Raw genomic sequence first — 16,017 nt, forward strand, 5'->3', positions numbered from 1 at the left:
CCTTTTTAAGGCTGAATAATTCCATTGTATATAGACATTTTGCTCATCCATTCATCCATTGATGGACACTTGGATTGCTTCCATAGTTTAACTATTGTGAATAATGCTGCTATGACAACGTGTATAAATATCTCTTTGAGATACTTCTCTCAAATCTTTTGAGTATATACCCAGGAGTGGAATTGACAATAAGTTCATTTGTACCATGTTTTTAGATTCCACTTATAAGCGATACCATATGATACTTGTCTTTCTCTGTCTGACTTACTTCACTCAGTATGACAATCTCTAGGTCCATCCATGTCACTGCAAATGGCATTATTAGTTTCTGTAAAATTTTAAAGCAAACCTATCTTTAATGATTGGCTAACACTTACTGAACACTTAGGTGCTTGGCACTGTTGTAAGTACACAGACTCACTCATTCTCTCCCAATGAGCCATGAAGTGGTGCCGTGTGTATCTGTGCTGTACGGATAAGGAGCCGAGGCCCAGAGAGATTAGGTAATGGCTCCAGTCTCTTACAGATTGGCTCCAGAGCCCATGCTCTTCACCAGGACCCCAACTGCCTTCCAGAAAAGCATCTACATGCATTTGAAAACCACAGAACATAGCTGACATGGGTCGGTCTGTATACACAGGCACACACACAGTGCACGTTTGCCTTCTCAGAAATCAAGAGGTTCAGGGGCCTACCGTTTATGAGCTACTGTCTTAGAAAAAGGTCCTGGAAGTTCTGAGCTGGTATTGATATAAGAGTAAGGACTTTTGCAGATACGTTGGGACTCCACCTGGGGCTTGAAGAATGCAGGATTCAGATAGGCTGGGAGGATGAAGAAGGACATGGGGAAGGGAGATCAACACACCTGGGGACCTAAAGGCAGGAGTGGATATGGGGCGCCCCCTGGAGGCCATCCAGTGACTCACTGGAGTCAAGATGCATGTTGGGAGATGGGTTTAGGGCAACAGGTTCTAGAGGACCTCAGGAAACAAGGCTGAGGACAGGACAAAGATGGTGTGAGGAGCCTCGTCACCTCCATCTGCTCTTTGGTCCATTACTTCCGCAGGGATAAGTCAGATAGAGGCTTTCCATAAGCAGAGAGAGTAGGAAAGAGGGAAGGTGGCAAACCTTCCTCCCCGCCGGGCTTCCTCCCTGCCGGGCCTCCGTCTCCGCAAGTGGGTGAGCGATGGGCCAGAGGACAGCGTTGACCGTCCTGGTGACTGTCGATTTGACTCTCGTCTCCCGTTCCAGCCGTCACCTGCCCTCCCAACAGCCACTACGAGAGCTGCGTGAGCGTGTGCCAGCCCCGCTGCGCCGCGATCCGCCTGAAGAGCGACTGCAACCACTACTGCGTGGAGGGCTGCCAGTGCGACGCCGGCTACGTCCTCAACGGCAAGAGCTGCATCCTGCCCCACAGCTGCGGCTGCTACTCTGACGGCAAGTACTACGAGGTAGGGGCGCCCCGCCCGCCGGGTCCTCCTTGCCGGGCAGCAGATTTCTCTCCCGCTCCAAGAGGCGGGCCACGGTGGACCCATCCATCTTCCCACTAGATTACAAAGGTTGTGGTGTGGATTCGCAGGGAGGCAGGAGCGGGGGGCCGAGAGGTCAAGGACAAGTCTGGTGAGGCTCTCGCGCACGGAGTACCGGATTGGGAAACGTGTTTGGGTCTCACTCTCCCACCCCTCCTCGCTAGCATTTGTGTTTCTCTCTCCTCCACGCCTTTCTCTAGGCCCTTCTGATTTCTTCTCCTGTGAATCTTAGTTAGAAAGCTTCTGATGTGGCTACTGTTTGGAAATAGGACGGTGGTGAATCTGACATTGGTAGCTGTCTCGGCTAAGGACACTTTTAACTGGAAAAGATGGAGCTCGAGGCTGGCAGACGGGGCTTTCCCTCTTCTGCTTATTGCAGCTCCGTTAGAGGGAGTGAGGGCTGCCATCTCTGCATGTGTCATTTGTCACTCTAGTACCATCCCCCGAGAGTTGTGTCCTACCCTCTGCTTCTCTCTCTCTGGGGGCTTCACATAAAGTTGATGAAGATGCCCTTCTTCGACGTCATTCAGTAAAACGTATTAGCTCACAAAACCATTTACTTTTCTACCCTGTAATCTTTCTTTATGTGCTGTAATGCTAAGCTAGAAGAGGTCTTTCCTGGAGAGGGCATTTAGCCCTTGGTTCTGCCTCCAGGCCATTCTCTGTTTAAAGGATATCAACACCGTACACTGGCGAGTAGACAGTTAACAATAGCATAGAATAGCTGCTATTTGCAGCTATTTACAGATCGCTGTGCTAGTGGTATCGTTGGGGATGATAAAGCATGTTCCCTGCCTTTAGGAACTTAAAAATCTATTCAGGAGAGGGGGAAAAAATGCACTTTAGGGCTTCCCTGGTGGCGCAGTGGTTGAGAGTCCGCCTGCCGATGCAGGAGACACGGGTTCGTGCCCCGGTCCGGGAAGATCCCACATGCCGCGGAGCAGCTGGGCCCGTGAGCCATGGCCGCTGAGCCTGTGCGTCTGGAGCCTGTACTCCGCAATGGGAGAGGCCACAACAGTGAGAGGCCTGCATACCGCAAAAAAAAAAAAAAAAAAAAAAAAAAAAAAAAAAAAAAAAAAAAAAGCACTTTAAAGAACAAGAGGACGATTACAAAATAACATATCAACAAATGAAATATAATACCCTAGAAAACTAATCAATTTTAAGATGAAAAAGAGCCGCAGCATTAAAAAAAGTCTAATTGAAATGCCTGAACTGGAAATAAACTAGGCAAAAAATAAATAATGCCTCCTTTCTGTAAAGATGCATTGTTCTTGTTCAAGAACAACTAAGTTGGCTTTACTTTGAGAGGAGATAAAAGAAAATCAATATGGACATTACCTTCAGTCTCATTTTCGGTGGGAAATTTGTTTAAATGTTGTATTAGAAAGATGGGGAAAAGTAGAGTAAAATCATAAAATTGATCAAAGAAGGCTTCTTGGTAGAGGTGAGTTTTGAAGTTAAGCTCTTAGAAATATTGATTATTTGAAAGGAAGAGGCAGAACATGTGGGAGAAAATAATAATAGATTCCGTTTTCCCACAATCTGGGAGAAGAGATAACCAGGCTCAAAACTGAAAAACACTATTATAATCTCTGCTCCCCTGTCCAGAGATTTACTGAAATGTATCCATCTAGCAAGTGTGTCATGCACCCCTCCACAGAGATCCTGAGTGTCTGTGACATAATGGAATGAGATTTGGGTTTGATCCTAGCTGAACTAATGCTGTTGATGTGACATTGAGCAAACTGTGTCATTTCTCTGAGCTTCTGTTGCCTTATCTACAAAAGATTACTCATAATACCAACTCAATATAGTCATTGTATAAATAATCTATGCCAGGTGGCTTAGTACCTGGCACCTAGTAGTTCAATAATTGGTAACTGCTATTGTTTTTGTTAATTCTCTTAAGAAGCATTTTATAAATGAAAAATCCAGGTGTGTTAATGAAATGATGCGTGTAAAAGCCCTTGGAGCTCTGAGGAAGGCACACTACAGCTCTTGGCAGCTATTAGCACTATAAACATTATTATCTGCTTTTCATCAGAAAGTCAGTGGGTTTTGACAACAACATGTATCTGGGAAGTAGCAAACTCACAAAACAGATGATCCACATCTACTTGCCACAATTCAAAGAAGCTTGGAGGCTTGTTTATTCAACAGATTTCTTTGGAAATAAAAAGAGAACACATCCAGCCATTAGCATGTAGGGTAATCACCCAGCTGACGTTGTCAGGTCTAATTAAGGTGGAGAAAGCAGCACTGGCCCTGTCTCTTTACTGTGATGCTAGTTTCATGATCAAGTTCTCCTGTGGGATGAGTTATTTACCCTTGATCATATCCACATACTTGAGGTTATTTTTCTCTTTCCACCCATGTAATGTCTGACTTCTTATCAGAGAGAGGCCAGACCATCCGCTCAATTATTCTGCAAATCTGATAAGAGAAAGAAAGTCAATATTTTACAGGTCTGGAAGGAGGGAAGACTTGGTTCCAGGAACTACTTCATTTTGAGGATGAAAGAATCAGCAGTGCACTGGAATCTTGAAGTGCACCAGATTGAGAAAACTTTTCCTGGAAAATCTCACCCTCTATCTACTTACCCTTGGATCTGAGTCAGATCTGTATTTGATATCCAGGGTTTTGATAAGTCTATAATTAAAACAGAAAATGGTGACCAGACAGTAGCATAGGCCCATCTTGTGCCATTAAAACACCTCTGGGGCTTCCCTGGTGGTGCAGTGGTTGAGAGTCCGCCTGCCGATGCAGGGGACACGGGTTCGTGCCCCGGTCCGGGAAGATCCCACATGCCGCGGAGCGGCTGGGCCCGTGAGCCATGGCCGCTGAGCCTGCGCGTCCGGAGCTTGTGACAGTCACGACCGATTTCCAACAGTTCCCTGGAATTCTTGGTCTAGAACAAGCACAAGGTCAAGAGCACGAAGTCCCCAAGCAGAGTCATGTCTACAGATTGCAGAAAGAGTGAAAAGTAATAGCTGCCACCAATTGGTGATACACTTGGTTGTAGTATTTAATATAACTTTATATAATTCCTCACTATCTGAAAGAGGATGAGTGGTCCTCCTCCGGTAATAACAGCAGCTATTATTTATTGAGTACCTTCTCTCAGCCGGAAAATGTGCTTCACATGTCTTATTTAATCTTCACAACTGCCTTGCCAGACATTATTATTATCTCCAGTTTAGAGAGAGGAAACTGACACTCTGGGAGCTTGGTAGTGCCCCTCAGGGTGGCCCATGTAGGGTGGCAGGGCTGGGATCAAATCCCAGGGGGCCTGATCTCAAAGCTCTCCTTTCATGGAACCTCACTGTTATCTAGGTCTCTCACTTCAGGACATAGAAATGGAGTATTTGCAACAGAAGTAAATTGGAAGTAGATTAGATACAAGGAAAACGTTTGGAACAGTGAGTATTGTGGAATGTTGAAATGGTTCATCGTAAGAGTTGGTTATCGCTTTCTTTTAACCTGTTTAAGATTGAAGGGTGGGGTTTATCATTATTGAGTGAATTTAAATTTCTTCCTTGAAGTGGAGCTGGTACTTGTTAGAGATTAATTTCCTACCAAATATTTTTCCTCTTCACTTAGTTCCTCTGGCAGCTGCCCATTCCGGTTGGTTGGCTGTGATTAGTTCTACAATCCAGCGGTAAAGATTCCCAAATTTTTGACTGAAACCAGTAAAGACTAAATTGCACATTGTTTGGCATCTGAGTCATGCAAGGGATGTAACGTTTGAATTGAACCAGCCTCCCTACTGCTCCTTGTTGCAAATTCCAGCCCCATTACTGATAGGCCAGCCCCGCCTGGAAAGGGTCCAGGTGGACTGGGCTTTGGGGTCCCCAACTCTGACCACAGCCTGAGTTGCATGCAAACGGCGCCTCTCTTCCAGCCCAAGCAGCTGTTCTGGAACAGCGACTGCACGCGGCGCTGCCGCTGTTTCCGGCGCAACCTGATCCAGTGCGACCCGCGCCAGTGCAAGTCAGACGAGGAGTGCGCGCTGCGCAACGGGGTGCGCGGCTGCTACAGCACCAAGACCTCCTACTGCCTGGCGGCCGGCGGCGGCGTCTTCCGCACCTTCGACGGCGCCTTCCTCCGCTTCCCAGCCAACTGCGCCTTCGTGCTCTCCACCATCTGCCAGAAGCTCCCCGACATCTCTTTCCAGCTCATCATCAACTTCGACAAGTGGTCGTCCCCCAATCTCACCATCATTTCTCCCGTCTATTTCTACATTAACGAAGAGCAGATTCTCATCAACGACCGGCACACTGTCAAGGTGACGAGCCTGTCCTTGATTCTTAAGAAACGTACTCTGGAACGAGGGCGTGTCTAGGGGGCTGTTTGCTGTCGTTTTCCGTGAGGTTTGAGGATAATAGGCTGTTGCTTCATACGTACCATACAACGATGACCAGATTTTAAAGAATGAAAATATAAAGATCCTATAAGCGTAAGCGTGGGCCCCATTTAGTCCTTGACTAACGATTTCCAAAGGAAATGTACAGTGTCTCAGGGCTATAAGGTCGGTGTGGGTGCTGATAGAGCCTCAGGTGAGAAAATGGTAGCTAAGTCAACTTTTACTCTGAATTAATTTCCAAAAAGCATCTCATTTGTTTTTAAGAGCCTTTAAAATGATTCTTGGCTCTGCCTACCTGTACCAAGACCCACTCTTTCGTCTCTGCCATCCTTTCTAGAAACTGAGAGAAGGCAAGCGTTTGCCTATAAACACAGCTACCTAAATAAAAACGGGAGGGAGGTGCAAGAGGGAGGAGATATGGGGATATATGTATATGTGTAGCTGATTCACTTTGTTATACAGCAGAAACTAACACACCATTGTAAAGCAATTATACTCCAATAAAGATGTTAAACAAACAAACAAACAAACAAAAACGGCAGGGAGGGATCGTCCCTCGCTATGAGAGCACCCCCTGATGACGCACCAAGGGAAAGAAAACAGAGGAGGGATATGGTGGCTTTCTCTTAGGTTGGCCCTTTCCTAGGCCTGCTGCCTGGTTTCTTGTGAATCTTAGACTCGTATATAAATAAATGTGAATCTCCAACCCACCCCCATAGCTAATACACCTCTCCAACTTGCATTCCTCCTAACCCTCCATTTAAGAAGATAATCTGCTGGGAACTAGTGGTGGTGACCCCCAGCCTCTCAGCTAAACCAGGCTGTTCACAGCAGACAGACCAGAACCATGGAGTCAGCACCCCCTACCCCGGGTTGCGGTTCCAGCTAGGGAGGGCCAGGGAGAGAGCCAGTACATGCATAGGAGCGTTCTTGAAATTGAGTGTTACTGTATCTGCTTTCTACCACCGGCTCAGATAATTGTGCACTGGGAATATCTTTATATGAAGAGTCATCAAATAGCTTAGTATCCAGCATGAGGGAAAAGACTGGCAGTATTTTGCAGGCTTAAAAGGAAAAGTCTGGATTTTAATACTGGTTTTTAACGTCAATGAAAGCTGCTACTGTTTTTGACACTCCAATTCCTTTTGCAAATTGGCCCACATAGACACAACTGCATTGGTCCAGAATACAGCAGCAAGAAAATGAAAAGGGACCACATGACAGCAAAACTGACATTGTGCTGAATAAAATACCCTCAGCCACTAAAATAGTAAAGAATCATATTTTTTAAAGGCTTCTGCTTTTTTTAAGAAATGAAAGTTACTAATAACCTGGGGGCGGGGGTGGGGGAGAAGAATTTATTTTGTAAGTTCAGGAAAGGCATGTTATGTTCTGTCCTAAGGGCTAAGAAAAAAAGAAACTGTTATAAAGCAAGAAAATGACAAATGGAGAAAATACTGTGCCTATAGGACCTCTGGGAGGGTACCTCCTGTTTCAACATTATAAACAAGAAAACAATTAACATAGCAATAATCCCCAGGTTCATTTTAACCATGTTAGACCCTCCTTAGCACAGGGTTGGGATTTTGTTTTCAGTAATTGGTTTATGCTAGAGAAAGTTTTATACAAAAATCCAGTCATTTGTTGTGAGTTATACTTTTCCATCATTTTTTTTTTTTGTAACTCTCTGCCTCCATATTTTGCTTCTTTGGGGGGAACTGTGGACAGTTAGATGAGTGAGTACTCAAATTCTAGGGCAGGGGTCAGCAAAATATGAAATTCAGCCAAGTCTCCTTGCTGCCTGTTTTTGTAAATAAAGCTTTAGTGGAACACAGCCTCACTCATTGAGTTACTATTGTCTCTGGCAGCTTTCCTGCCACGAGGACAGAGTTGACAGAGATCATATGGGCCTCAAAGCCTAAAATATTTACTCTGGCCCTTTACAGTAAATGTTTGCCAGCCCCTGCTTTGAGGGTCATAGACTTTTTCTTTCTCCTTTGACAGGTGAATGGCACACAAGTGAATGTTCCGTTTATAACCGGGTTGGCAACCAAAATCTACAGCAGCGAGGGCTTCCTGGTGATCGACACCAGCCCTGACATCCAGATCCACTACAATGGTTTCAACGTAATAAAAATCAGCATCAGCGAGAGGCTGCAGAACAAAGTGTGTGGCCTTTGTGGCAACTTCAATGGGGACTTAACCGATGATTACGTGACCCTGCGGGGGAGGCCTGTGGTGAGCAGCGTGGTGCTGGCCCAGAGCTGGAAAACCAATGGCATGCAAAAGAGGTGAGAACGTCCAGCCGCTGGACTCAGGGGCCCCAGTCCTCCCACGTCCGTGACAGGTGTTGCTGAGGAAGGGACTTTGTACAGCATCACCCTTCCGGACTCCTACAAAGAGCTAAGCTGAAGGTCTCTGGAGTTTTCATCATACAAATAGGCACAGCCGTTTCTTGAACAGCAGAGGGAGGAACTAGGCTTAGATGGTAAAAGTCTAAATGTTTGTGTCATCCAGCCCTCGGCTAAACAGAAGCGTGTGCCCAAGATTAGAATTCTGAAACCTTGGCCAGCTGCCCGACTGCAACTGCTAGGGGGTGGGATTAAGATTTAACCCAGGAGATGAGGGCTATCCCTTGCTCCCCAGTGCTGAGACTGTGTGTCTGTGACTCTTACCAGAGGCTTGGTTTTGTGCAGGGACAAGTTGGTAGGAATCAAGAAAGCCTTTTTAAAAGCAGAAGTCCGCGAGGTTGTCATCAGGCCCCTCTCTGGCCAGCTGAAGTAGAATGAGCTAAACAAGTTACTCCAAAGGTGTTTAATTTAGGGCCCTTCTGGGCTGCTGAATTATGTTAATTCCTCTCAGGAGCTATAGATATGCTTCTCTTTCCTGGCCTTTCTTTGCTTGTACGATGGTTCTGTCCCCTTGTGCTTTAATACGCCAAACATCAGCTACATTCCCAGATGTGAAAATGAAGCTCCAAACCCTCTTTGACCCTTCTGCAGGTGTAAACTGAAAAATGTGCCATAAATTAAACTATCCTGTGAATTATGGGACCCAGAGCTGGAAAGAACCTTGGGCACCATCTGGTCCAGTCTCTTTTCTAGGTGAAACAGAGGCTAGAGTGGAATGATTTACGTAAGGGGGTCCTATAAGTGGCAAAGCCAGGATTAGATTCCAGAATTCCTAATGTGATGCTTTCTCTAAAATGTCACTTCTAGGGCCCACAGTTAGAAAAATGACTACTTTGCACATTTAAGCTATTCTGGGGCTTCCAAAGGTGAGCAAGATTCAGTTCCTCCTAAGGAATTATGAGTCTGTTTAAGCTTCCTTTCCCTTCATTTCTTCCTTTTTTTCTTCCTTTATAAGCGATTTCAGCCTGACACCAATTTTCTTCTGATGATTTTACTTTTGGTCTCTGATAGCTAAACTGGAACTGGTTGAGAAGTTTCTGGACTTCCTTTCAAATCTTTAATTCTACCAACTGTCATTGCTATTATTATTCATAGTGATAGTAACTATTATTATTATTGGTGGTGGTTGTTATCATATGAACACCCATTAATAGTTATTGTATCAGTTATATCAAAGGTTAATGGTTATTATATCAATATCCACCTTTTGTCTGACACTTTGGCTACCAGTCCATCATTTTATTTTACCCTCACTTATCCCAGTGTTGTAACAATAGAAATTACCTTGACTTTCCTAAGGTCACATAGTCTGTTAGTGTTGGGATCAGCATCCCACACTAACTTCTGGGTTAGCTAAAAAGGGCACTGCCATGGTCTGCCCTTTCATTGGCCATCGTGGATGCCTTGTTTTGCCTCCTACCCTGACCAGACCTCTCGCCCCCAGCTGCAACGAGCTGCAGTTCTCCCAGTACGCAGCCATGTGTGACAACGTGCACATCCAGAAGATGCAGGGCGACGGCTACTGCCTGAAGCTCACGGACATGAAGGGCTTCTTCCAGCCCTGCTACGGGCTGCTCGACCCCCTTCCCTTCTACGAGTCCTGCTACCTGGACGGCTGCTACAACCACAAGAAGTACCAGCTGTGCGGCTCCCTGGCTGCCTATGGGGAGTCTTGCCGCTCCTTCGGGATCCTCAGCACCGAGTGGATTGAGAAAGAGAATTGCTGTAAGAGAATTATTTTATTTCTGCAGACTCTTTTCTAAGGTGAAAGCACAGTGGCATCACTGTATCCAGGGCTGGCTGGCTGGTCTGCATCTCGACCCATAGATCTGCTTCCAGGGTTGGAGGGTGGAGAGCTGTGAGCTGTAGCAGATTTCATGGGGTGCATTTTTAGTGGAGCCTGACTCCCCTCTAAGTGCCTGACCAGTTATGGAATTGGAAACACCAGCTGGGGAAGGTGAGGTTCTCTGGGTTGGAGGAGGACCAGTGTAGTTAGTGACTTTAAGATAGCCGGACAGAGTATAGGATTCCTGATTGATTTCAGTGCCCCAAACTCAGCTCTACTTAACATGGCTCCCTTAACATGGGTCAGAGCCCAGATCAGAAAGAGAAGGCACATGGCAAGTGGCAAGTTGAGTTGGAATTGAGCTGGCTGTATCTGCCTGGTTGCAAGGAAGCCATGGTTGGATTCATAAAGGGATTACACATAGATTACTGATAAAATAAAGATCTGTAGATTCTTGCATTTTTTTTTGTAGGTTAAACACATTAGGGTGGTAATTGCTTGTTCATTCAGCATATGGGTGTTTTTATTGGTAGATTCATGTCTTGATTATTTGAGCCTGTTCTTAATTATTTATGCATAGAGAGCCATGCCTGATTCAGGAGCCTTCAGGTTGGTTCTGTTAGTTACAAGTGTATCATGTTCTGATTATCTTTTGCAAAAGAGGAGAGCCTGAGGTTCTAGCATATTAGGTCTAAATTTGTTGGGGGCGGGGCGGTTTGCAAGGCCCAAGATTCAGATGAATCACTGTGGGAGTAGATCTTATTTATTTATTTATTTATTTATTTATTTATTTTAACAAATTTAATCAGTTATACATATACATATGTTCCCATATCCCCTCCCTTTTGCGTCTCCCTCCCGCCCTCCCTATCCCACCCCTCCAGGTGGTCACAAAGCACCGAGCTGGTCTCCCTGTGCTATGCGGCTGCTTCCCACTAGCTATCTATTTTACGTTTGGTAGTGTATGCATGTCCATGCCACTCTCTTGCTTTGTCACAGCTTACCCTTCCCCCTCCCCATATCCTCAAGTCCATTCTCTAGTAGGTCTGTGTCTTTATTCCCACCTTACCCCTAGGTTCTTCATGCATTTTTTCCCTTAGATTCCATACATATGTGTTAGCATACGGTATTTGTCTTTCTCTTCCTGACTTACTTCACTCTGTACCGTCTGTTAATTTGCATCTGCCCTCTGACCACACCAGGTCCACTGAAGTGGCGAGTCCAGAGTGTGACCACATGCTGCCGTGCATTGGTGTGAAAATCAAGTTGTGTTTCTGTTTGTTTTCCTTTTTAGCAGGAGTGGTTGAAGATCCCTGTCTGGGGGCGGACTGTCCCAATCGAACCTGTGAGCTGGAAAACGGAGGGGAGCTGTGTGGCTGCATGGAGCCCCCTCCCTACGGAAACAGTGAGTCACACCTGCCGCAACCCCACCCCCGGCCAGACAGGCCCCGCGGGAGATGCCCGGCAGCCATGTAGGAAGGCTTTCGGGTGGGAGCCCGCACGTCCCACACCGTGGGTTAGAAACCCAAGTAACGAAGCTTTCATGAGCATTTAAGCAGAACAAGGAAGGAACGGGACCTCTTCAAAGCAGGCTGATGTTCGTTTCCTTGTAGCTACATCCTTTTCTTCAATAAATGATAACACGCAAATTTGGACATGCATAGAATCAGCCAGCTCCATCTGAGGCCATGCTCAACATTAGAGGGATCCAAATTGATCTTTTAGACTCACAGGGAGATAAGGTGGTTTGACAAAAACATGAAAGAATCAGGACGAGAGTGCCAGGTGCTGTAAGACGTGTTTAAAGCCAGCTTTATCGGGCCCGAAGCTTTTCGGTGGGTCCTGAAGAAAACAGAAATGTCGAAGCAAACAGCAAACAACTAGGACTCCAGGTAGGAGTCCCCTTAAGGTAGGAATGGCCTTGTCCACTGGCCAAGAGCACACTCGTTTGGTTGGCTTGTGGGAGACCTGCTTTGCTTCCCAGCCCCGTGTCCTTGGCTGAACCGAGGAACTCAGAAGGCACACACCGTGTTTAGCATCATCAGAGAATGAAAGCCTGGTTGACCAGAAGGCTCCACAGAAGGGGACCACATGTGCTGTTCAAAGGCTTCACCTAAGTAGATAAAAACGTTTCTGTTTCTTTAGTGCTTATTAGCCTGTGTTTGTGTACTCATGGAAAATGTCCATTGGCGTATTCCATTTCAAAAAACAAGAGCTCCTAGTGCTGGCCTGGGTACCAGCTGGGCTGTGGAGTGGCCTGACCAGGGCTGCCCTCACTTGGGGCATGTTCTTTAGCCAGGCCACAGTGAGCCAGATGCGGTATGGAGCTTACGGACAGTAGCTACCACCAAAGTGGGGCGGAAATCCTGGGTTTAGGAAGAAAAGATCAAAGACACTTTGTATAGCATTTTCATCTTTAAAAAAAGGCTCTCTGGGGACTTCCCTGGTGGTCCAGTGGTTAAGACTCCTCGCTTCCAATGCAGGGGGTGTGGGTTCGATCCCTGGTCGGGGAACTAAGATCCCACATGTCGCACGGCATGGCCAAAAAAACAAACAAAAAATGGCCCTAGCATTGCCCAAGTTATTGCTTTGAATGAGTTCATATACCTGTTTAGTTTGATCAGAGCTTCATTAGAAATGCTGCAGCCTCTGTGTGAAGACCATCAGCCTCTTCTAAAGAGAATGGGGTGCTTCGCCCACCCACACAGCAAGACCAACTCCCACTGACATGCCTTTCATAATGACTGTTTCCCCACAGACTCCCACGACATCATTGACGCAGAGGTGATCTGCAAGGCTGCCCAGATGGAAGTGTCCATATCTAAGTGCAAACTCTTCCAGCTCGGCTTCGAGAGGGAGGGTGTGCGGATCAATGACAGGCAGTGCACCGGCATTGAGGGAGAGGACTTTATCTCCTTTCAGATCAACAACACCAAAGGGAACTGTGGAAACATTGTGCAGGTGAGGAACGAGGGCAGGACAGAGCATGTGGCTGAGGCGGTGACAGCTCCAGGTGTTTGCACATTGATTGTTCTTAAGCCAACTTCAGGGGTTTGACTTAGAAACATGCTCCTTGGAAAACAGCAAAAGACATACACGAAATGAAGGACAGCGGGAAACTAATTATTGGGTGCTAAGTGGTTGAACTGAAAGCAAGATAAATGACATGCTTCCTTCCCTGGTTCACGCTGTTTGCTGTCCTTTGCCCTGCATGTTGACACGTTTTTACCTCTCTCATGCTTCTGTTGTTCTTCCAGGTAAAGACAGCTGGGTTCAGCTATTTCAGGGTGTAAGGGTGTCCCAGACATCACTTAACAGTTGGTTGCAGAAATACAGCAAGGTCACAGCATTTTGTGTCGGGTTATCCAATTCATAGGTTAGCAAAGCATCTCAATTCTCTTCCTCCTGGGCCTTCCTGCTGTCTTTTTTGGATAACTGTGTTCATTAACACTTTTTATCAGGGAGTGAAAGTTGCAAGACGGTGAAACATGCGTGGGTTCGTCTAAGTACTGTGGGCATGTCTGGTACAAGATTTGGCAGAGGCTGGATTTTGAATTAAGACTTGAAAGAGAAGATATATATTACCTCAGGATGGCAATACTTCATGCTGTCCCCAGCTTGGGTTCCCACAGATAACTGGGGACTGGTTGTACTTAGAATTCAGTGGTACATGAAATCACCCTCCGTGGGCATTCAAGGTTATCAGACTGAAGGGTGCTGTTGACATTTATTGTAATACTTTTTTTCTAGTAAGTGCTGAGACTAGCTCCATCCTGATTTATATTAGCCTCTGGGTTATATAGGAAATGAAGCCATTTTTCCACTTTCCGGCCCGTGGATTTGAAATGCAAGCTACATACTCACGCCCAGATTTAATGATTTCTGACCTCCCTTTGCTTTGCAGTCCAATGCCACTCATATCATGTATAAGAACACCATTTGGATAGAAAGTGCCAACAATACTGGCAACATCATCACCAGGGACAGGACGATCAGTGTGGAATTTTCATGTGCTTATGAGCTGGATATCAAGATCTCCTTGGACTCTGTTGTGAAGCCTATGCTAAGGTAGAGAATCTCATGGGCTGTGCACGTTGCTCTGTCTTTTCCTTGACAGTTAAGGTTAGCACAGTCAAAACTACTAGCATCTGTCTTTGAAGCACTAGGGAGAGAATAATTCATATTTTCTGAACCTAGATGCCTAGACCAGCATTGTTCGATAGAGCTTTCTACAGTGATGGGAATGCCCTATATCAGTACTCTCCAATACAGTAGCTGTATGTGGCCATTGAGCACTTGAAATGTGCCAGGGGGAGAGAGGTGCTGAGGAATTGAATTTTTAATTTTAATTAAAATTAGATTTAATTATTTAAATTTAATTATTAGACTTTACTACTCTCTGCTTGGCCTTCCCTCTGCATTTTCAGCTTGGAAAATGGTAATTGAATAGATAACATTGCTTGGGGTTCCCCGACTTATGACTGTTTCTCTTGTAGCGTCATTAACCTGACAGTTCCAACCCAAGAAGGCAGCTTCACCACCAAGATGGCGCTCTACAAAAATGCCTCCTACAAACATCCATACCGCCAGGGCGAAGTGGTGCTGACGACTCGAGATGTACTGTATGTAGGGGTCTTTGTGGTTGGAGCTGATTCCACGCATCTGATTCTGACGCTGAACAAATGCTACGCCACCCCGTCCCGCGATAGCAATGACAAGCTCCGATACTTCATCATTGAAGAAGGGTGGGTAGCCTCTTCTTGGAGGACAGTCTCAGAGCCTTTAGTATTAGATTTGTCTACATTGTTTTTTAGGGAAGAGAATGGGAACTAACATTTGTTGACGACCTACAGGGCCAGCATTTTGCACCCAAGAACTATCTAATCCTGATGACAACGTATGAGGTAGATATTATAAGCCCCATTTTACAGATGAGAAGGCTGAGGCTTAGTGAATCAAGCAGTGCTTAAAATCACACAGCAATTTAGTGATAGATCACCAGTTCCATGTGGCATTAACTACAAAATGCTTTACTCTCAATGTGACCCAAAAGGGCATTCTGTCCTGCCTACTTGAATTTCAATCTGAGTTAAATGTGGATTATCTGCAAACGAAAGGATGTAAGGAGAATAACTAAAGGTTGGTGAATAGGAAATCTATGAAAATTTAAAAGGGATTAGAATAATAGCTTATAAACTTTCTTTTTTTTTTTTTTTTTTTTTTTACTTACCAGTATATGCCCAGCACCTAGCATATTTCCTGAAACAGAGTGGTTATGCAACAAAATTGTTGAATGAATGAATAAATGAATGGGTGAATGAAAAAGAAGAAAAGACTGTGGACTAAACAACAACCATGATAATTATCTTTATTTTATAAAAACACTTACTGGTTTTGTCAAGCAACAATACTTTTTAAACAGGTTTATTGCATACATAATTTATATACAATATAATGTACTTGCTCTAAGTGTAAAATTCAATAATTTTTAGTAAGTTTACAGAGAAGTGCAACCATCACCATAATCTAATATTGGAACATTTCCATCATCCCAGTACCATAATTCTTAAAAGCAGTTGACTATGTTAATCAACATTCTTTCTCTTATAAGTGGTAGAGGCCATTTCAAACTAGTTTATGCAAAAGCAAGGCACTTAATGGTTACAAAACCAAATCACGTTAAGTAGATTCGGTTTCAGGGATGATTGGGTCCAGGAAGCCAGATGCTGTCAAGACTCCCTCCCTCCCTCTATCCCTTGCTCTCTGTTTCTCTGTCTCAGTCACTGTCCCGCTCTGTCTCTGTCTCTCTCATTGACCTCGTTAGACACTGGCATTTTTTTCAGCATTGTAACCCCCAGGAGTGAGCATTCCTTCTGACCCCAATTCAGGGAATCCCTGAGAAGGAGTATGATTAGCCTTTCTTGG

At 45.2% G+C, this 16,017-nt stretch overlaps 1 protein-coding gene across 1 annotated transcript in view; it reads left to right on the forward strand.

Annotated features, from left to right (window-relative positions):
* Nucleotides 1-16,017, forward strand: part of TECTA (tectorin alpha) — a 66,464-nt gene that overhangs the window by 43,448 nt on the left and 6,999 nt on the right. The window contains exons 12-19 of the mRNA XM_060103319.1: nucleotides 1,252-1,451; nucleotides 5,434-5,817; nucleotides 7,900-8,186; nucleotides 9,736-10,031; nucleotides 11,387-11,497; nucleotides 12,851-13,053; nucleotides 13,997-14,160; nucleotides 14,589-14,837. Coding sequence (XP_059959302.1) covers nucleotides 1,252-1,451; nucleotides 5,434-5,817; nucleotides 7,900-8,186; nucleotides 9,736-10,031; nucleotides 11,387-11,497; nucleotides 12,851-13,053; nucleotides 13,997-14,160; nucleotides 14,589-14,837 — 1,894 coding nt within the window. The remainder of the gene's footprint in view (nucleotides 1-1,251; nucleotides 1,452-5,433; nucleotides 5,818-7,899; nucleotides 8,187-9,735; nucleotides 10,032-11,386; nucleotides 11,498-12,850; nucleotides 13,054-13,996; nucleotides 14,161-14,588; nucleotides 14,838-16,017) is intronic.

This window comes from Mesoplodon densirostris, chromosome 7 (assembly GCF_025265405.1).
Source record: "Mesoplodon densirostris isolate mMesDen1 chromosome 7, mMesDen1 primary haplotype, whole genome shotgun sequence".
In the NCBI taxonomy this organism is placed as follows: Eukaryota; Metazoa; Chordata; class Mammalia; order Artiodactyla; family Ziphiidae; genus Mesoplodon; species Mesoplodon densirostris.